Source organism: Prionailurus viverrinus, chromosome C1 (genome assembly GCF_022837055.1).
Source record: "Prionailurus viverrinus isolate Anna chromosome C1, UM_Priviv_1.0, whole genome shotgun sequence".
Classification (NCBI taxonomy): domain Eukaryota; kingdom Metazoa; phylum Chordata; class Mammalia; order Carnivora; family Felidae; genus Prionailurus; species Prionailurus viverrinus.
This window is the reverse complement of record NC_062568.1, coordinates 129,182,227-129,203,667: the sequence shown is the minus strand read 5'-3', so window position 1 is coordinate 129,203,667 and position 21,441 is coordinate 129,182,227. Positions and strand designations below refer to the sequence as shown.

Genomic DNA, 21,441 nt, shown 5'->3' with positions numbered 1-21,441 from the left:
GCAGAAAGCACTGGAGGCTCACTTCAAGTAGGTAGTCACTAATTTATAGTGGAATAAATTTGGGAAAATTAGGAGTGCCTGGGTAGCTCAGTCAGTTGAGCATCTGACTTTGGCTCAGGTCATGATACCATGGTTTGTGAATTCGAGCCCCACCGTCCAACTTCGGCTCAGGTCATGGTCTCATGGCTTGTGAGTTCAAGCCCCACCATCGGGCTAGCTGCTGTCAGCACAGAGCCTACTTAGGATCCTCTGTCTCCTGCTCTCTCTCTCTGCCCCTCCCCCATTCGTGCTCGCTCGCTCTCTCTCTCTCTCTCTCAGATATAAATAAACATTTTTAAAAATTGGACAAATTATACAGTCAGGCAAGATTGTCTGTTTTCCTCTCGTTCTTCTCAGATTCATTGGTGTGGGTATGTAGTAGACAGAATTGGTGGCTTGAGCAAGGAAGAACACTGAAGCCAAAAACAGGCAAAGGAATTGGGGGTATATGCAACGGAGTAATTACACTGACTGCAAATGGAATTTAAACTTGGTCAAGATAGAAAAGAGGAGGCACCTGAGTGGCTCAGTTGGTTAAGTGCCCGACTCTTGGTTTCAGCTCAGGTCATGATCTAATAGTTCATGAGTTCAAGCCCTGAGTTGGGCTCTGCAGTGACAGCACCCAGCCTACTTGGAATTCTCTCTGCCTCTCTCTCTCCCATTCTCTCTCTCTCTCTCTCTCTCAATAAAATAAACATTTTTTTAAAAAAGTAAAGTTATAAAATAAAAAGAAAAGACATCAGGAGGGTGACAGTGACAAGGAAGTAGGATCAATGGGTTTGGAGATCTGAGTGGGATCAAATGATTGGAATCATGATTCAAGAATGAGTGAGCTAGAAGATAGAAAGTGATAATCATGGAGTAGGAAGAGATGAAGATATTGCAATTATAAGTAATGACAAAATTCGGAGTAACATCTTTTTATTTGCCCCAGGACAATCACTACAGAGAAGAAAAATAGAACATGACCAGAGGAAAATGAAGCGGGGGTTAAACACACAACTGTTGAAAGAATCAAAGCTTTTCAGAAGGGACTGCTACACTGCCTCCTTGGGAATTTTGTGGGTGTGGAGAAAACAGTAAGCAGCAGCAGCCAGTGTGAGAAAAGGACTCTGGGAAGACTTCATTTTCACAAACAACTATCTGCAATTATTTCACCAATTCGAAGTTCGTTTGAGTTCTAACACTCCCCTTGTAATGTGCACTTAGCACATTAGTCATCTACACCTCAGTATAAATTCTGATAATTGGAGTGTTCTGATATTCTCCTGCCTCTGAACTTAGATTTGAGCAAGTGGAAGTTCTGAGTAGAAAAATTGAACAGATGGAATAAGAAACCTTCAGTGATATTCACATCAGCATTATTCATAAGAGCTAAAAAGAAAACAACCCAAGCGTCCATCAACTGATGAATAGATAAATACAATGTGGTATATCCAAACTGTGGGATATTATATGGCCACAAAAAGATCTGTAGTCCCGATATATGGTACAACATGGATGAACCTTAAAAACATTACACTGAGGAGCTCCTGGGAGGCTCCATCGGTTACGCAGCCCACTTCAGCTCAGGTCATGATCTCACGGTCCGTGAGTTCAGGCCCCATGTTGGGCTCTGTGCTGACAGCTCAGAGCCTGGAGGCTGCTTTGGATTCTGTGTCTCCTTCTCTCTCTGTACTTCCCCCACTCACTCGCTTGCTCTCTCTCTCTCTCAAAAGTAAACAAACATTGTGCTCGCTTCAGCAGCACATATACTAAAATTGGAACGATACAGAGAAGATTAGCATGGCCCCTGTGCAAGGATGACTCACAAATTCGTGAAGCGTTCCATATTTTTGAGAAAAGGGAACCCTCTTGCACTGTCGGTGGGAATGCAAATTGGTGCAGCCGCTCTGGAAAACAGTGTGGAGGTTCCTCAAAAAATTAAAAATAGACCTACCCTATGACCCAGCAATAGCACTGCTAGGAATTTACCCAAGGGATACAGGAGTACTGTTGCATAGGGGCACTTGTACCCCAATGTTTATAGCAGCACTCTCAACAATAGCCAAATTATGGAAAGAGCTTAAATGTCCATCAACTGATGAATGGATAAAGAAATTGTGGTTTATATACACAATGGAGTACTACGTAGCAATGAGAAAGAATGAAATATGGCCCTTTGTAGCAACATGGACGGAACTGGAGAGTGTTATGCTGAGTGAAATAAGCCATACAGAGAAAGACAGATACCACATGGTTTCACTCTTATGTGGATCCTGAGAAACTTAACAGAAACCCATGGGGGAGGGGAAGGAAAAAAAAAAAGAGGTTAGAGTGGGAGAGAGCCAAAGCATAAGAGACTTAAAAACTGAGAACGGGGGCGCCTGGGTGGCTCAGTCAGTTAAGTGTCTGACTTCAGCCCGGGTCACGATCTCGAGGTCCGTGAGTTCGAGCCCCGCGTTGGGCTCTGTGCTGATGGCTCAGAGCCTGGAGCCTGCTTCCGATTCTGTCTCCCTCTCTCTCTGCCCCTCCCCCGTTCATGCTCTGTCTCTCTCTGTCTCAAAAATAAATAAACGTTAAAAAAAAATTAAAAAAAACTGAGAACAAACTGAGGATTGATGGGGGGGCGGTGGGAGGGGAGGGTAGGTGATGGGTATTGAGAAGGGCACCTGTTGGGATAAGCACTGGGTGTTGTATGGACACCAATTTGACAATAAATTTCACATTAAAAAAAAGTAAACAAACACTAAAAATTTTTTAATTAAAAAAATTACACTGAACAAAAGATGTCAGAAACAAAAAGCCATATATTGTATGATTCCATTTATATGAAATGTTCAGAATAGACAAATCTAGAGACAGAAAATAGATTAGTGGTTGCCTAGAGCTGTGGCTACAGGGAGATTGTGAGTGATGGCTAAGGGGTATGGGTTTCCTTTTGGAGTAATAAATAGGTTCTAAAATTGATTGCCATGATGGATGCATACCTCTAAATCTACTAAAAAGCCACTTTCATGGGTGAATTGTGTGGTATGCAAATTATGTCTTTTGAAAAAAAGAAACCTTGCGTGAGGTTTGGACAGCTGCAGGACAGCATTAAAATAGACTACAGGAAAGAAGAATCTGGAAAACACTGAAAGAAGCTCTTTATCTTTCCTGAAATTTGACCTGAGCCCTGCTGCTAAGTCACACACCATGGGTGTCTCTTAAATCTACTCCATCACTATCTTGGGGCTGTTAGCCTTCCTCACAGAAATACACATGGACCAAACTAACCTAGGCAGGTTTTCAGAGCACAGTGTTTAGAGTTCAGTTTCTAAATCCAAGCAAAAAAGGATTCAAAGCTCTCTCTGCCATAGGCTGCGTGTGTGACTTCGCACAAAGTCTCCTTACCAATTTGGTCTCAATTTCCAATGGAAATAATAACAGTGCCTATCTTACAGGACTGTTGTAAGAATTAAATGAGATTAGAAAGTCATAGCACTTTAAAGCAGCTGGCACAGGGGGCACCTGAGTGGCCCAGTCGGTTGAGCTTCTGGCTCTTGATTTTGACTCAGGTCATGATCCCAGGGTCATGGGATCCAGCCTCTCATCCAGCTCCATGCTGAGCACAGAGCCTGCTTAAGATTCTCTCTCTCTCTCTCTCTCTCTCTCTCTCTCTCTCTCTCTCTCTGTCTCTCACTCTCACTCTCTCGCTCTCTCCCTCTCCCTTCCCCCACCCCTCTCCCCTGCTTGCACTCTCTCAAAATTAAAAAAAAAAAAAAAAGTAGCTGGCACATAATAACTGCTAAATAATTATACAACTTTAGGAATGTAAAGAGAGGGAGATAGAGAGTCCAACAAAATTTAAGGTGTACACTCCAGGACCCCACGTTTATGTCCTTCCAGGCCAGGCAAACTGGAAAGAAGAGACATGTGTTCAAGAGAAGTATATTTCGCCCCCTTCCTTCTCTCGCTACCCAGTACTTCCTAACTGACAAATATGCCCGTCTTTGGGTAAAATCTGCTCTTGCGACAAAGAAGAAATGGTAATAGTGCAGGGACAGCTACATTTCTACCCAAATACTCAACAGTGTTAGGTCCAATGCAAAAGAACTGCTGTAACTGTCACCTTTTGTGAAAGAAGCAGGCCCAATGTCATCAAATGGCCTTCATAAGCTTATAAAGTAAAATTCTCCAGAAATATATTTTATGCATTTGATATTAAGAATCAAATAGGAATTTACTACCAGATGATTAAAACACTTGCTGAACTTGTAGATGTCATGTTTTATTGGGCATACAGATCTCCAGATACATTTAAGATTACAATTTATTAAGCAGTATAATCAAAGTAGGTACGGGCTATGGTGCCACATGAAAGAAAAATTAGTTCTATCAATCTAGGAAGGCTTCAGAGAGGAGGTGTCCTTTCAGCAGGCCTCGGAAGGGTGAGAAGTTCTAAAGCTGGGGAGGAAAGGAGGGACTGAGTAACTTCACAGGTGGATCTCATAGCAAGGGATAGTGAGTAAAATGGGGAGTGTGGAGAGCAGGTAGGCAGGGTCAGGTTGCAGAGGTTTTGACTGCCAGGCTAGAGGTTTGGACCTTATTGTGTAATTAAAGGAGGCAGAGAAGTGGTATGATAAAATCTGTGTTTGAGAGAAGAATTGTGGAATGTAACTTTAAACATATATACAAATAAATTAATATGTATAAATAATATATATAATTCACAATAGCAACAAAAATGTATAGTACCTAGAAATAACTCTAATGAAAGAGTTTGTGTCAAAGACTCTTAGTTGTCCTTCAATACCCATTTGTCTTTCCTCCCGGTAATAGAATCTCTAGCTGAGCCTGTAACCACACAGAATGAAGACTACCTTCTAGTGTCCTCTGGATGAACAGAAAGTCAAGGGGCAAGGCACTGCAGAGCCCTGGAAAAGGACGCTGTTTCACACATTACACCACAAGTGATTATCCATCCCACTTGTCTTAGCAAAGGCCAGTGCCTCTATCTGCATTCAGGCCCCAGACTCCTCTTTCAACGACTTTTCTTCATTAACTACCCCTCCTTTGTCTTACAAAATCTGTGGCTCACCCTCCATTAGTATCATTCCCACTGGCTGACAAATATTTTCCAATATCTATAGTCATTAAAATCAAGAACTTTGTCTCCATACCCACTTCCAGCCACTGCCCTACCTCCCTGCTTCCAAAAACGGCCATTTTTTTGAGATTTAAATGCATAGTTGCCCCGCTTCTTCATTTGTTATTGTCTCTTTAGCCTGTTCCAAACTGTCCTGGGAACTCACTGTGACACTAAATATAGACATCCATAGCGTCAATTCTCTCCTCCACCTTTCTATTCTCTCCTAATTTAACCCAAAACGCAGCATTCGATGCCACTGTCTCACGTTCTTCCTTTTGTAATACTCATCTTGCACACCTTCCTGGCTTTCCAGCTCCCTTTCTGGCTGCTCCTACCCAGTGTCCTTGCTTCTCCTCCTGTACTGACCTCTTAGTACTGGACTTCCATAGAGCTCAATCTTGGACACTTTCTTCTTTCTCTACATTCTTTCCCCTAACTTTCTCTTCTATTCCCATGACTTTAAATAGCATCTATAAAAGATGATGACTTCAAAATTAGATTTTCCAGCCCAAATTTCTTCTCCCAACTCCTGTCTAGTATACCTGTCTCCGTGGGGATGTCTTAGGTATTTCAATTTTATCAAGTGTGCAGCCACACTCCTAATTTATACACAAACAAACAAAAAAGAAACCTGTTTTCCTCTCACTTATCCTCCCTCACCAAGAGTTGTTCATGATAAACACCTGCATGTCAGCGGTGGGGCCCCTGGGTGCACCATTTAGAGCTCCCTTCAAGAAAACCTCTCTCAGAGGGCATGGTTGGTCTCTAGGTGCACACCTTCAGATCTGTTTTGATGTTCATTGTTCACTCTGAGGCAGTGCTTCCTGCGGCTGCTCCCAGGATGACTAAAACCAGTAAGAGAACTAGAAGCAGGTGGTTTCAATGCAGGACTCCTCTAATGGGCAACCTTGGTCCAGGAACTCCCCACTAACCTATCCAACACTTTCTGAAAATGGCACTGAGGTCTGAAATTCTTCCTAAATAACCCTTACTTCCTTGCCCCTTTCCTTTTTCAGGTGACAGACCTGCATCGTGCTTTGGGGTCTCCCCACCTACCCATGCTCCCTCCCTATAAATATCTATGGGAATGAATCATTAATGAACCAAACAGTTTACCACATCAGGGCCTCATTCAAACACTATCTTTTAGTTAGTATAAGCTTTAAAAGGGTCTCTAAATTTTTTCTGTCTTGGAGCTATATTTTTATGTAATTCCTTGAGGAGGAAAGATCAGAACAGGATGACCTCCAGGCAAGCCTGTAGTGGCATTAAACCCCTGGATCCTCTCCCTAATGGATGTCTCCTGAAGCATCACAGGAAGGGGGCCATGAGGACAACACCTGACTGGTACCTACCAATGAGATAAGGCATCACTGGCTGGCTCATCGATACCTCACAATCTATAGAGTAGAAACTATCACCCTTGAAACATTTGCCCCAGAATCCAATTACCCATGTAGCTGGTCAAAATACATAAAAGAAGGTCAAGCAAGTTGGGTTAACAATGAGGACATTGGGTGGGATACATTTTCTGAGGAGGCTATGGCTCTAACATTTTTAGGAATTGCCCACATCATTTCTCTTTTCACATCGCTAAATTCTGAAAAGACCGAGATAACTTTTTTGGTAACTTCTTTGGGAAGCCATCGAAAAGACCTAACTCCCATGCCAACAATGTTGGGATGGGTCTAAATATATAAAATTCCTAAAAGCAAAGTCACTTTTCATTGGCAAAAAAAAAAAATCTATTATTTCTCAAATAACTATGCTCATAGCTAAAGTCTGGCTATTTAAAGTCATGAGGCTATTTTTTAACTATTACCCATTACCTAGATGCAGTTTTCCCTACCTGTGAGATATTTACTATAATTCTTAAAAAGAAACCAACTCTCCCCTATGTACAATTTTCAAACCTATTAAATGCTTATATGGCAACCACAAGAAGGTTTGGCTAGTTTAGAAAGAGCAGAGAAAAACCAAAGTATTGAGCCAAATTCAAAGGTCCAGAACTATAAAAAAAGGAATCCAATTCATAAAGATCCATGAGTTTTCAACTTGGAATAATTCAAATATTACCTCCTCAGAGAAGCTTTCCATGACTGCTTAGTCTCAATTAGCTCACCACCCATCACCACCACCGCCCCCAACAAGTAACTCTACTGAAAGTTCTGCTTGGTTTTCTCTATAGAACTTAACACCAGCTAAAACTGTGCTCATGCATTTGTTTTTCTCATGTCTGTCTTTCCCTACTGAAACCTAAGACCCAAGAGAGCAGAACAGCGTGCATGCTGCACGTGGACTTCGTTGTCGGGAGTGAGGATACAGGTAATAACCAAGAGCTCTGTACACATTTGAAAAAGAGAAAGAAAACTGGCCATGATAAAGGATTAATTATGCATGCTGCTAGAATGTTGGCTACAAGATTCAAATGTGTTAGCACTCCTTGGTTTGGCAGAAAGAACCAAGAGCTTTTGACAGAGAAAGGTATAAAAGCTCCAGTCATATTGTTGTGGGAAACAAAGACACTCAGCTATTATTTTAATATCTATCAAAATGACTTTAGAAAAATCCAGGTTTTTCCTCTCAAAAAAAGAAAAAAAATCTTCTGTAGAATGTTGAATTTACATTTTGATGTTGGAGTAACCATTGTGTGCTGAGAGCTCTTCCCCAGGCCACATCAGTCCTAGAGAGCCAGGGAGATCATCAGGAATATAGTGACAGTTGCAGTAATCTTTGACTCTTTAGCCTCCAGTCTGTGAAGGGCACTCCACTCCTAAAGGTCCAATCTTTGCCGATTCTTGTTGACCCGGGGTGGGGGTGGAGAGGCTCCACACACTCTGAGTCTTTTGTTAGACTTCTCCGCTCTTCCTTTGGTGGCCTCTTCTATAAAGCAGCTCCTCTCCTCCCCGCTCTTTAGAGTCTCTTATTAGGCTACTAATGGCACTATACTCTGTTGGTTTTTATAGCTCTTACCCAGGATCTGAGATCAGATTTCTTCAGGTTCAAATCCAAGACAGTTAAGTCTTACACACAAAACTTCTCCGCTCCTATAATAATTAATCAACCTTCCAAACCAAGGTACAAGTCTTTTCATCAGTCTCCTATACCAAGGTGAGTTTCCTGACTATTCAGGATGTGTCTAGCAGTTTCTGAAGCCCCAGAGCCAAAGAATTAGTTCCTCAGTTGTCTCCCTATTTGCCTAGGAGCCCACATGCACATGACCTGATATCACAACATTCTCAATGATTAGTAGATTAGACTCCCTCCTACCTTGCACCCTACCATACTCCCTCGTCAAGGTAAAACTCTAATGTGGTATGAACTTGGTGCCTTTCAAGAGAATGGAAGTGCGAAATTTAGAAGCTCAGCTTATCAGTCAAAAGTTCTTTGTTTATTTCAGGATCTTACCTGAAACAGAGAAACATCATATGAAAGAGAGAAACAGAGAAACAGAGAAGGAAGGAAAGAAAGAAAGAAAGAAAGAAAGAAAGAAAGAAAGAAAGAAAGAAAAGAAAAGAAAAGAAAGAAAGAAAGAAAGAAAGAAAGAAAGAAAGATTGGATGGAGGAAGGAAAATCAGTGGTTTGCTCTATAGTAAATAAAGGAGGAAAAACACTGTGAATCAGTTAACATTTAGGACTTCTCTGTAGGAGTTGAATATTTCTCCTAAATACAGAGGGGAGCGGGCTGCCATGTAATATCTATTCAATCAGCTAGAACATTTTGCTCTTTAGTATAATGAAGCTTGTAAGTAAAGCTAAGCTCTGAGTTGGTTCCCGAGGGGAAGATCATACAGTTTGCTTTGGTGGAATGTCAAGACCTAAGGGGAAAAAGTGATCATCAATAAACAAATGCACAGAACTGAATCATTACATTCTTTTTTGTAGACAAACCCTTCTTTATTTTGAGCCCTAAGTTAAGAAGTCACTGCTCCTCCTCTCTATAAATAACTTGGCACTTGGGGGCTACCATTTGTAATGGCCTGTAAGAGCCCCTCTGTACGTTTCCCCCATCATGTACCCATTGCATACCATTTGTTTGCATTCCATTTGTCAGCATGTGCATTTGCACTTGGTAGATTTGTGGGAAGGGGGAGAAGATCCAGCAGTCACACAAAACTCAACAAAAAAATTAAAGTGTTTATACTGCTGTGTTGGAAGTAGACTACCTTCAATAACCCCAGGAAACCTAATACTTGCTCCATTAAGCCCTCATAAAATCCATCTTCTTGTTTCCACACACACACACAGATTTGGCAAATTCAAAGAAAGGAAAACAGATCTGCCCCACACCCTAAATGGATGTGATTTTTTATTTCATTTCTGTCCATTTCTAAGCAATATGTAAATAAAGCAGGGGAATAAGAATAGAGCTTGATAAAAATCAAATGTCAAAGGGGCCAACCGTAGTAAGCTAATAAAGCCTTGATCAAAATTAGCCAGCGATAGTTATCTGGCTTGACTCTTCTTTTCCATCTGAATTACCATTCTTCCCCTATTCAGAACTGCCTTTAGAGGGCTGATTACTATTGTGGTACCATAATGGCTTAGGATTTCATTTTTAAGAATTCCAAGGTCCGTGAAGAACAGAGTAGACTGCTCTTTGGAATTTTACTTAACAACAACAACAAAGACAGAAACACTCATAAATACAGAGAACAAACTGGTGGCTGCCAGAGGTATGGGTGAAATAGGTGAAGGGGATTAACAGGTACAAACTTCCACTTATAAAATTAATAAATGAAGACGATGGAAAGTACAGCATAGGGAATATAGTCAGTACATTGTAATAACGTTGTATGGGGACTACACTTATGGTGAGCCCTGAGTGATGTATAAAACTGCTGAATCACTATGTTGTACATCTGAAAGAATATAATGTTACATGTCAACTGTACTCCAATAGTAAAAATTTTAAATTAAAAAGAAGGAAATATTCATTTATACTGTTTTTTAATTTCTCTTCTGAAAATATTTTTGTTACAAGATTAAAATCAGATATATACTAAAAGGAGCAATTTTGTTGCTGAGATTCTTTTTGAAAGAGTGATAATGAACAACTAATATGGGCATAAAATGGCAGCTGTCTCTGCCACTATTTGGGCTATCCTTGACCTTCAATTTTCACAGGAAATAAGGACTTAGGAACCTCCAGCCCTAAGGGAGGTCCTACAGATCTGTTTGTGGCAACTGTAATTCTTGGAACTTAGTGTTCTCTTAAATTCCCACCCCACCCACACCACTGCATGACTGCATAATGCAATTCTTTCAGTCTTTGCCCTGGGCACACATTAAGCAATCTAAATCCCACAGTTAGAATCTCACCAAAAGAAGAGGAAGGGGAGAGGGGAGTATCTAATGATGAAAGAACAAAGATTTTTTTTTTCATACTGTGCTAAAACAGATTAAAACTTCCAAATGAAAATGTTTGGGTTTTTGGTTTTGTTTCACTTAAGTTCCATTTTAAGAGGTCTATCTAAGGCATATGCAAAAAATCACTGGCCCTTACAAAACATCCATCTCTCCAAAGAGAGACCCATTAAATATTTCAGAAGTAAACTTTGAGTTGGCATCTTTCAAAACACTTATTTCCAAAAAATCTTCAAGCTAGAATTACAATTGTCTGGAATCCAATCTGTCACTGAACAAAACCTCAAAGGCATCATTCGTAATGGTGAAGTGGACTGAAGGGCAGACACACTGACAGCTGGCTCATTTCTTGCTTTGCCATGTAAATCCACTTTAACATAACTGGCTTGCACCCTAACTTTCAGAGTGATGACTCTGCCTAGAAGCCAACCTAATTGGATAAGCTTATAACATATTTCCATAATGACAAAGAATCAGACCAAGCCTTCTAAGATTTCCATAGTCAGTCTAATGGAAAGACTGCTGGACAGAGAATGTTACCATTTAATGAATTGGATCCCTGCCCAAATTAGTCAATCCATCTATGCCTCAGTTTCCCATGTTAGAAATGAACATATCTGATAGCTTCTTGGTTCACGAAGAAGAATGAGATTCTGGTCTTTCTCCTGAACAAGTCAATTAAAATACTAGGTTATATGTGTGGAAAGATCCATTCAGCAAATAGTGAGAGCACTGAAAAAATTAATAACATGCCTGCAAGATTTAACAGACTTTCTTATTATACAATATTATTCTTATTATACAATATATTCTTATTATACAATAAGTATTCTTATTATACAACAAGATAATTAAGTAATAACAATAATAATAATAATTAGTTACTATTTATTACGTAACTATATGCTCTGGGACCACCTTTACTTAAATATTCATTTAACCTTGAGCAAATAATTATATGGCAACTATTATTACTATCAGTTTACAAAGAAACAGACTCTCTGAGATATGAAGTGATTTTTCCAAGTTCATTCATCTAGTAAGTGGAAAATCTGGAAAATAAGCCCATGCCTCTCAGATTCTAAAACCACCTACATTTATTAACTTTCCAATGGCAGAGAATCAAGATTTTGATGTATGTGAATTAGTTAAGGATCATCAACAAATATACATAGATCAATTTATTTATAATATGTGTATACATATGAATACCTATGTATAGTCTTTGAACACCATATACCTTAAGTAATAAACTGGGGATTTGTAAGCGTGTACATGGACAATTTGTTAAGTTTGTCATTCCATCATCCACTAAGGAATCTGTACCTGAGGAAATTATTCACTTTGTCTATGACCATCTAGAAAATCAGGAGCTGTGACTGTACAATTTCTCTTTTGCTTCCCCACCCACTACCCTGACTTGATCTCTTGGTTAATTAACTCCTAAATGTCCAAATATAAAAGACTCAAACACTCAGCTCAGCTGTCACCTCTGCTAGAATGACTTGGCTGAACTCTGGCCTTCCCTCTGCCCTAAATCTGACTTTGGTGACCTAGCATTTTTCACACAGTGTTTACTTGTCTTCTGTTTACCTCCTGTCTTTTCCACTAAAAAGCGTTCATTGTCGTATTCATTTGTCTCTAGCACATAGCACAATGTCAGTTACATAGCCAGTAGACGTTTAACCAATGTGTGATGTATGGATAGATGAATACTCGGAACCCAGAATACCTGAACTTCCAATTAGTAGTGACACTGCTTTATAATTGAATATCCAATTTCCAAATTACATTCCTGTGATGGCAAAACTGTTCTTTGAAACCTCTTAGGGAATACAGGTATTTGAGGTCTAAATATTAGAACTGGGAATACCTATGTCTAAATTTGGGAGTCTAGTCAAACTATGAATCAGTGACTTCTTTATGGGGAGGATTGCCCCTCAATTATCAATTTCAACCTCTCTCTTTGCATTTATGATCCCAAAACAGATAGAAGGGTATTTATTTTGCTATACCAACAAAAACTGAAATTCAAACTTATGGAGGAAGGAGGGGCACCTGGGTGGCTCAGTCAGTTAAGCATCTGACTCTTGATTTCAGCTCAGGTCATGATCTTATGGTTCATGAGATCAAGCACTGCATCAGGCTCTGCCTTGAGAGCACAGAGCCTGCTTGGGGTTCTCTCTCTCCTCTCTCTCTGCCCCTCCCCTGCTCACACACATTCTCTCTCTCTCTCCCTCTCTCTCTCTTTTTCTCTCTCTCTCTCTCTCAAAATAAATAAACAAACTTCAAACTTATGGAGGAAGTAAAAAGAAAATGCAAAATTTTCAGTAAATTGAAGGAGCCCCACTCAATATTTCTTTGTGCAAATCTAGGGCACAAATTTCTAAGTACTCAAATGCTAAAAAACTTAAAATCTATTACTCTTTCAACTACATTCACAAACTTAAGAAAAAGAAAAAGAAATTTTTCAAAACAAAAAGCAAATCTCAAACTCAGAAAACTCCTAACTCAGAAGTTTTCTGAGTTTGAGCTTTCTCAAACTCTGAAAGCTGAGTACACACAGAAGCACCCTGGACCATTTAAACACCCAGTTTTGAATGTGCTATCACATATCATGACACCATTCAAGATACTTTTAACTTCAGTAACACTTTTTGGTTGGACTATTTTAAATATTACGTTGAATCAACTGGCTAAAAGTGAAAGCAGCAAGCGAAGGTAGGTATCAGAGTGGAACATTTTTTAAAACACCCCAACCTAAAAACAATGCTGAAGGGAGGGCTACTTCCTTACACTGCAAACAAAGGAAGGAAAGTGAATAAGGCAGCGGTCTTCACCAAAGGCTCTGACTCAAAACAACATTTAAAGTTCAAACTAAACGGTCCTTTCATCTATTCTATGGTGCACACTGTACAAGGGCATGAGTGTCTCAAGGTTTATCTGTGTGAGTGGTAAACTGGCAGAGAATTAATTGTGCTGGGGCACCTACAGTCCTTTACCTTGGTGGGATGATAATGACAGGCTGTTTAGCCTCTTGCTTTTCCCTGGTTTAAAGAGATCCTAATGCTTTTCATGATACCAACTATTTTCATGTCCATTTACAAACTGAAGCAGAGAAAACTAGAACATAACATCCCAAATATGTTAAACATTAACTTCTCTCGTGATGTGCACATGAGAGGGAAAATAAATTATAAAACAACTTCACTGTGTTTGGGGTTTGGGGGGATTATTTTGCTACATATATTTGGTTTATTCATAGGTTATTTTTTATTGGTGGCTATTTTTGATAGGCTGTTAGGTAACTTGAGGCCGTGTTCTGAAAACAGCTGCCTCTTTCATTCCCAAAAGTCCAACAATTGAACAATTTAAATATTCTTTCCACTAAATCAGTTGTTGGAATTCTAGGAAACTCAACCTGAAAGAGCTGTATGATGCTTAAAGAGAACGCAACATGTTTAACCACATTTCTACTCTCTGTTAGTAGAATTTTTTTTCTGCAATACTTCACTAAAGAAAAATCATAGTGTCATCTTTAAACAAGCTGCCAAGGAAAAATAGCTATAGACTGTGTCCAATCTTAAAGAATCAATTCCACAAATCATCAAAATAATCAAATTTGCTTGTCATGCATAATATATTATTCTAGGCATATAACGATATATGTGGTTAAACCTCATGCTATGGTATCTATTACAACTAAGGAAAAACAGAGATGGGATGATATAGTGGACTGAGATGAAGCTTTGGGACTAGACTAGACACTCCTAGAATTAAATCCTGTTTCACTGCCTACTGGGTACAGTAGTGTTGAGTGCTGATTTCCAAACCCATTAAGTAGACCTGTAAAGCACCTGAGACAAATGGACAATCAAACAGTAGATCATAATCATCACCATTCAACAATTATTTGTTGAGTGTCCACAGGTACCAGGACTGTTCTAAGCACTTAGAATACAGACAGAACTTTTCAGGGTGCTTGGGTGGCTCAGTCAGTTAAGTGGCTGACTTCGGCTCAGGTCATGATCTCGTGGTCCGTGAGTTCGAGCACCGCATCGGGCTCTGTGGGGACAGCTCGGAGCCTGGAGCCTGCTTCTGTTTCTGTGTCTCCCTCTCTCTCTGCCCCTCCCCCACTCACGCTCTGTCTCTCTCTGCCATTCAAAATGAGTAAATGTTAAAAAAAATTAAAAAAAAGAATACAGACAGAACTTTTCACTATCTAGAAGTTGTCGTCTAGTAAAAGAACACGGGTAATAAACAAACAAAAAGAGTGCAATATACAGTATTATAGAAGATGAAAAGAGCTATGGCAACAAATAGAACAAGGTGAGAGGAATTGGTAGAACCAGAGAGAGGTTTTGGCAATTATCTGTAGCGTGGTCAAGGGAAGCCTCACTGGGAAGGTGCTATCTTGGCAAAGGCCAGAAAAAGGTGAGGCAGTGAGCCATTATAGCTCTCTGAGGGAAGTGAGTTTCAGGTGGAGGTAACAGCCTTAGAAAAGAAGTCTACCCTGGAGATACAAACAAATTCAGAGTTTGGGCATATCAAAGGCATTATGATGAGACTAAATGAGATTCCTGGGGAGTGAGTAGAGATGAATGGAGAAAAAAAGGCACCAACAACTGAGCCCTGGTGCACTCCAATTTCAAGAGGTTGTGTAAAAGAGAAGGAACGAGCAAAGAAAGCTAAGAAAGAGATGCCAGGGAGGTAAGAGTAAATCAAGAGAGTCAGGGGTCCCAGAGGCCAAGGGAAGAAGGAAAGGAGGAGGGAACAAGTCTGTCCAATGCCATGGATGGTTCGAGTAAGAAAAGCACCTGCACTGTAGACTGTCTTGAAGCCTATTGCATTTTCCCCACTTACCCTCTAAACCAGAAAGCTCAAATTACCTAACAAAGACATGAGTATATTGCCAACCCAATGATATAGAGTACTCTACGATGAAAATAAATTATTGTCAGGAATCTCTTGTGATTTGTGTAGTTCCCCTATTCATATACCTGTTTGTTACTTGTGTATAGCAATTAAATCCCACCCTGGGGTCTACTAGAGAAGGATAGGATGCAAAAAAGCCCATATTTCCCAGTGATGTGAGAGAGTAAGAGTCAAAGGTAAGAAGAATTGAGATGGCCTGGTTCATATGTAATAAATCTGAGGGTCAGGATTTTTTAACGATTCTTTCAGACATACATTATGAAAAAGGAAATTCCCTGTCCTTAGGCTGACACCATTTCTGGCCTTCAGAAGTCTGAGAAGTCATAAAGAAAGAAGGACATAGAATGAGAGAGAAAAGAGTCAAAAGGAGAGGGAACATTCACTTTTTTTTAACAGGATCTGCATTCAAAAGAGCTCTAGAAAACTCTTCTTGCATATATATCCAAGAAATATTTACTTCCTGCCTTTGGTTTCCTTTGATTTTCTTCCTGCCACTATTTTATTTGAAATTAATTCTCTATGGTTTTCAATGCAAAATCTCTAATCTAAGCTTCCCTTTTGTACTTAATTTGGAACCTATAAATTCTCATTCTTCTCTCCAAGTTAACGCTCACTGAAATGTTTTTTGGTTTCCTCCCTTATAAGCCATTCCTATTGCCATCACTTTGGGGTTACAAAATATTTAAATTAGCACCGTAAGTACTATTCCACTTATTTTGTCCTATTTCTTGACCTCTGTTTTCAGACCTTCCAAAAGACAGGAAGAAGCCTGAAGACTTTCCCTCTGCAGAACACTGGCAAATGTTTAAACTTTTTTTTTGTAGTTTATTTATTTATTTTGAGAAAGAGAGAGAAATAGGGAGACAGAGCGAGCCGGTAGGGCAGGGGCATAGAGAGAGGGAGAGAAAGAATCCCAAGCAGGCTCCATGCCGTCAACACAGAGCCCGAGGTAGGGCTTGATCCCACAAATCTTGAGATCATGACCTGAGCAAAAATGAAGAGCCAGACACTCAACCGAGTAAACCACCCAGGCGCCCATAAACTCTTTTCACAGGCACTCACATTTCATATCTCCTACCTTCCTACCTAATCTTTTCCTATTCCTGTCTGTTCTGAAGCCAACAGTATTATTCTCTTAAAATATGAATTTGATCTTTCATCTCCCACTCCTCTAGTCCATTTTCCCTAAACATCAAATTTCATGTATGGATGTATACTTCTATCACTCTTTCTGCTTAATTTCTCCTCTCTGCCCCAGGTAGGACCATCCCCTTTCTGATCCTTTATCACATTATGTTTCCCTCCCTCTCACACTTAGAAATGACTTCTCGGCTTTCAAGTTCTGCTTTCTCTCTGCAGTGGCTTTTCTGCAGCTTACACTAATCTTTATCTTCTTCAACTCATTTCATACTTACTGCTTGTGCTACACAATACCATATTCCCTGTGCTATACCCTCTGGTCCCAAATAGTGCAATCATTAGTACTTTGTTTTATCACAATACAATGACAGCTGTTTACTATTTTTGTCCCCTAATTGTTTCTAGCATATGTCTTACCTCTCCAACCAGATAGTGAATTCATTTTAAGAAAGGACACTGTCACAGAATCGCTTATATCCCTTAAGCTCAGGTAATTGATTTGTAACTCCTAACTCTTGCCATACTCATTTATATTGGTTGGCAAACAACAAAGTCTTCACTAAAATTGCTTTAACAAGATATCAGGAAGCAGATGAGTTCTATTGTATATCTATTTTATAAAGACTGACTTTGGTTATGAATATACGGTTAACATTTAATGAATGCTAGTTCACTAGATTATACTGCTTTGTGGACTACAATTCTAAATATTTTCTGATCCTGCTTACTTTCTGAGATATAGTATATTTTATAAAGCCAGCTGAGGCTTCTTTCCTGAACGCCAAACTCATGTATCCAATTTCTCCTCAACATCTCCATGAGATAACTCATTGACCTGTCCAAAACTAAGCACTTGGTATCTACCCTCTCTGTAAAAACAGAACTATGTCACCAACTTCCCTATCTCAACTGATGGCAAATTCCATTTGTTCAGTCCAAAAGTCAAAGAGTTATCATGAATCTTCTTCTCTTTCTCTCACACTCCATATTCAATATTGAGAAATCCTGTCAGTTCTACAGTTCAGCCAATTCCCAAAATGCTCATTGCTATCACCTTGGCTCAAGCAACCACCATTTCTCAACTGGATTACAGCAATAGCATCCTACCTAGTATCACTGCTTCCATCCTTACAAAATATGCTAGGTCATGTCACTTCTCAGTTCAAAATATCTCCTGGCTTCTCACCTCACACAGGATAAAAGCAGAGTCCTTACAGTGTTCTATGGGACCCTGTGTGGATTGAAACCTGTTACATTTCCAACCACAAACCACAGTGGCCCTGGGGCCTCCTAAAAGGTATAGTTCTGCTAAGTATAGTTCACCTTAGGACTTTTGCACAGACTTCCCTGGATATGTTCTTCCCACTGGCATCCTCATAGATGACTCCCACCCCTCCTTGGAGGCCTTGTTCAAATGCTCCCTACTCATTCTAAATTCCAAATTGCAACCTTCTACTCATTAGCAAACTTTATTCTTCTCCCTTGCTCTATTTTCTTTCCATTGCACTTATCACCATGGCTGTCATAAAAATGTGCCTCCCAGACATCCAACTACAGGAGCATAACTGACAAAGAGTCCCAGCTGTTGCACCCTGAAATCCAGCCTTACGTTTGCATCAAGACCATGCCTATCAGGAGCTACTCCCAGCTAATGGCTGAGTACAGCAGGAATGCTAAAACAGTCTCGTTCCTGGGAGACACAGGCCCTCTCTGGTAGCTGACTTTGGCTCCAGGACTTTCTGATGGCCTTTCCAGTCTGACTTAGGCTGCACTACAGATCAGGCTGTTTCCACTCAACTTTCTTTTTGTCTGTCCCTCACTGGAGTCAGACTTGCACCCCAGTCTAACCAGTCTCCCAGGCTTTGCCAGCTCCAGCCCTCTCTGCCTACCTCCCCCATCTTCTCTCATACAGCCATTCTCCTAATAAAATCCATTACTTTTAACCCATCTTGTCAATCGTTTCTCAAGGAATCCAACTAACGTAATCACCTTCTCACCTATTCTATTTTGTTTCTTATTATCTTTCATTGCCTACCAGAATAGAAGTTCCAGAGAGCTGAAATTTTGCTCATCCTTGTATCCCAAACACCTAGCACAGTGCCTGACACATCATAGGTGCTCAATAAATATGTACAGAATTAATGAATAGCAAATGCTCTAAAAATATTAGCAATTATCAGCTAAGTAAATGAATAAACACATCACGATAGAAATCAATTGTCACAACTCTGCTCCCTCCTAAATTCCTTGGTCTTATTTTATCAAATCCTCCCCTACACTAGAAAACCTTTGGGCTCTCCCAGAGCAGAAATGAGATTTGAGCGGTAAATTGTTTTTAGGAAAAGATCCAGACTAATAATTGGATGACCGCCCATCCGTTCTGGGCAGCAAACATGCAATTTTGACTGAGATATTTATCACTACTGTTCTCTTGGCTTTAATTTCAGCAAGGACCGACATATAAACAAAAACAAAAGGTTTGAAGGTTTGACTTTTTTTAACTTGAATATCCATCAAATAGTAACCAAAGTTGGCCCATGCCTAATCAATTTTCCAATTCTCTAGCTTTCCAAAATGTCTCACTTGAGTATGTATAAACAAGGACAAACTATTCTCAAGTATGATTTCAGACTCTTGAAATTGGTGGGTTTCACCTAGGGCTCTGTGGCTGGGTAGCTCCAAATGACAATATGGAAAAGTATTTTCTCTCTAGGGCCACTAAGTTACTCCAGAGCTTCCCATGGAAATCTGCCGAACGGGTCTGTATCCAGCTGTAAGTGTTCTGGGAGCCAGAGGGAGGAGGAGGATGGATGGAGCTCCAAGTCTTTCTCATAAAGACTGATATAACTTTCAGCCTGTGTCTCACCTTGCCCTGCTTCCTTGGGTAGGCTCTGGTGAATGGGTATTATAAAGTCAGCCAGCCCATTCTGGTTTTTCCATTCATAGCTATGACAAATTACATCTCTGAGCCTCAGTTTCCTCATTTTTAAAATGGAGATAATAGCATCTATCTTCCAGCACCTTGTAAGACATACAGTATGTGAAGCATTTGTCTATAGACAGTACTCAATAAATATTAGCTATTATTATTACAATCAACAACACAAAGGACATTAAACCATATGTTCACTATTTGGCTAGTCTTTTTAACCTGTTCAGCTGAATGTTGATATGAAGGTACTTGATAGCATCCAAACACGTAACAATGAGGTAGATGATAATTAGGGTTTACTACATCAAAATTTAATCACAGGAATCACAGGGGAAAGAGAACAAAGTCAATTGTAAAGCTTCCAGCCTCTGCTAAGAGTTTCACTGGACTTGACGTTCTTTTTCTAAAGGGCAAGGGAACACCCACATGATTTTTTCGGACTGCATGAGTTACAGAATGTCTGGTCACACTTTCAAGGGCTCCCTCCTTTCTCTTGCACAACTGGTGAGGTCAAAATGGGCACCTTCCTGAAAGCCGAGAGTGTCATTTCTGAATAAGGTCCAAGAAAGAACAGCATCCCATGGAAATCCATGACAAGAAATAACCAAGGGCAGTACTTGACGTTCAAGTCTCACTGAACACTGCTGGTGGGCCAAGAGTCCTGTTAACACCTTTGATTTCTCCATGACCTAAAGATTCCAAAGTTTGCTAAAGCAGGAGAAGGAGGGAGAAGGAAGGATGATGTGATGTCAGTTTACCAGTATATTAAGTTCTAAAATGACTGCAGAATTTATTATTATTATCTGAAGCCAATCAGAGGAAGAAAGGCAAGCAAGTGGCCTAGGCAAGTGAAGGTGAGGCTCTGTCTTTGTAAACTCTGGAGGAGGGTGCAGGTAAACTCTGTACAAACACACACAGACCCACACAGACAGAGATGGCTGTGTGTTGCTAGAGCAGAGGCTGATTAAACACTCAGCTCATGGGCCTTCCTGTGCCACTCCTGGAAAATAACGAGTTGGGTAAGGAACAGTTAATAAGAAAATGTGACTTGCTAACTGTGCACATTACAACAAAGAGCTGGCAGCTCCTGAAGGAAAAGGGCTGGTGCGGCTGCCGTTCAAACTTGTCAGTCAGCTCTCGCCAGCAGCCTCAGGGTCTGCCTTCCCGGCACACTCTCATTACATGTGTCTGTCTGGCCTGATCTGTACATCTGCTCAGAGACGCTCCTGCCGAGCCGGGGATTTCTGCCTTCCTCCACTGGTGCAAAGAGCTTCTCCTCTGTCACCCCTCTCCTCTCCCCAAGGAGGCTCCTGCTTTATGGTAGCTTTGGACTTCCTGCGCCGTCTGCCTGCCCTTGACTTCTAGAATGGAAGAAGCTGAGCTGGTGAAGGAAAGACTTCAGGCCATCACAGTAAGTCTGCGTACAGTTATAACTCACGGAGGTGGTTGCTTAGGGGAACAGCAAACACATTGCTAGTGCCCCTGCCGCTGAGCCCCTGTAAGTGGAAAAACAGAACTGTCATCCTTCATGGACATGCCTCTGTCGCTCTCTTAACCCTCGTGACCCTCTATAATTCTTGGGCTTCGGAACCTGAGTGCAGGGCAATGTTCTTTATTGTCGCAAAAACCGTGCCTATGTGTTTAGCAGCAGTCAGAAGCTATGAAGGCAGTTCGGTTCACTGACATTCACCTTCTATGTGCCTTAAAAATACAGGTTTTCTCTCAGTTGGTGTTTGCCAGACATTAGATCAAAAAGCAGATCCCCAACTTAGAAACTTTTTTAAATGGTTAATACACCAAAAAAATTAAACTCTTTTGAAAGGGGAAGAGAGAAAGAAATAAAACAAACAACTTAAAACTTTTTATTTGTAGTGTGGTAGTATGTTCCAGAAAAGTCTTACAGAATGAAAACGAA

General features: G+C 40.3%; 1 protein-coding gene and 1 non-coding gene across 3 annotated transcripts in view; both read left to right on the top strand.

Annotated features, from left to right (window-relative positions):
• The first annotated feature begins 1,769 nt into the window (after positions 1–1,769).
• On the top strand, positions 1,770–1,876 carry LOC125174138 (U6 spliceosomal RNA). The gene has a single exon (XR_007155269.1). It is a non-coding gene; the product is annotated as a U6 spliceosomal RNA (small nuclear RNA).
• An 18,117-nt stretch (positions 1,877–19,993) lies between these two features.
• The window catches only part of PALMD (palmdelphin), a 75,783-nt gene continuing 74,335 nt past the window's right edge, over positions 19,994–21,441 (top strand). For both annotated transcript variants that reach the window (XR_007154553.1, XM_047869440.1), the window contains exon 1: positions 19,994–20,937. Coding sequence is in view for 1 of the 2 variants with exons in the window: in XM_047869440.1 (XP_047725396.1) it covers positions 20,893–20,937 (45 nt within the window). In the remaining variant the exon portion in view is untranslated. The remainder of the gene's footprint in view (positions 20,938–21,441) is intronic.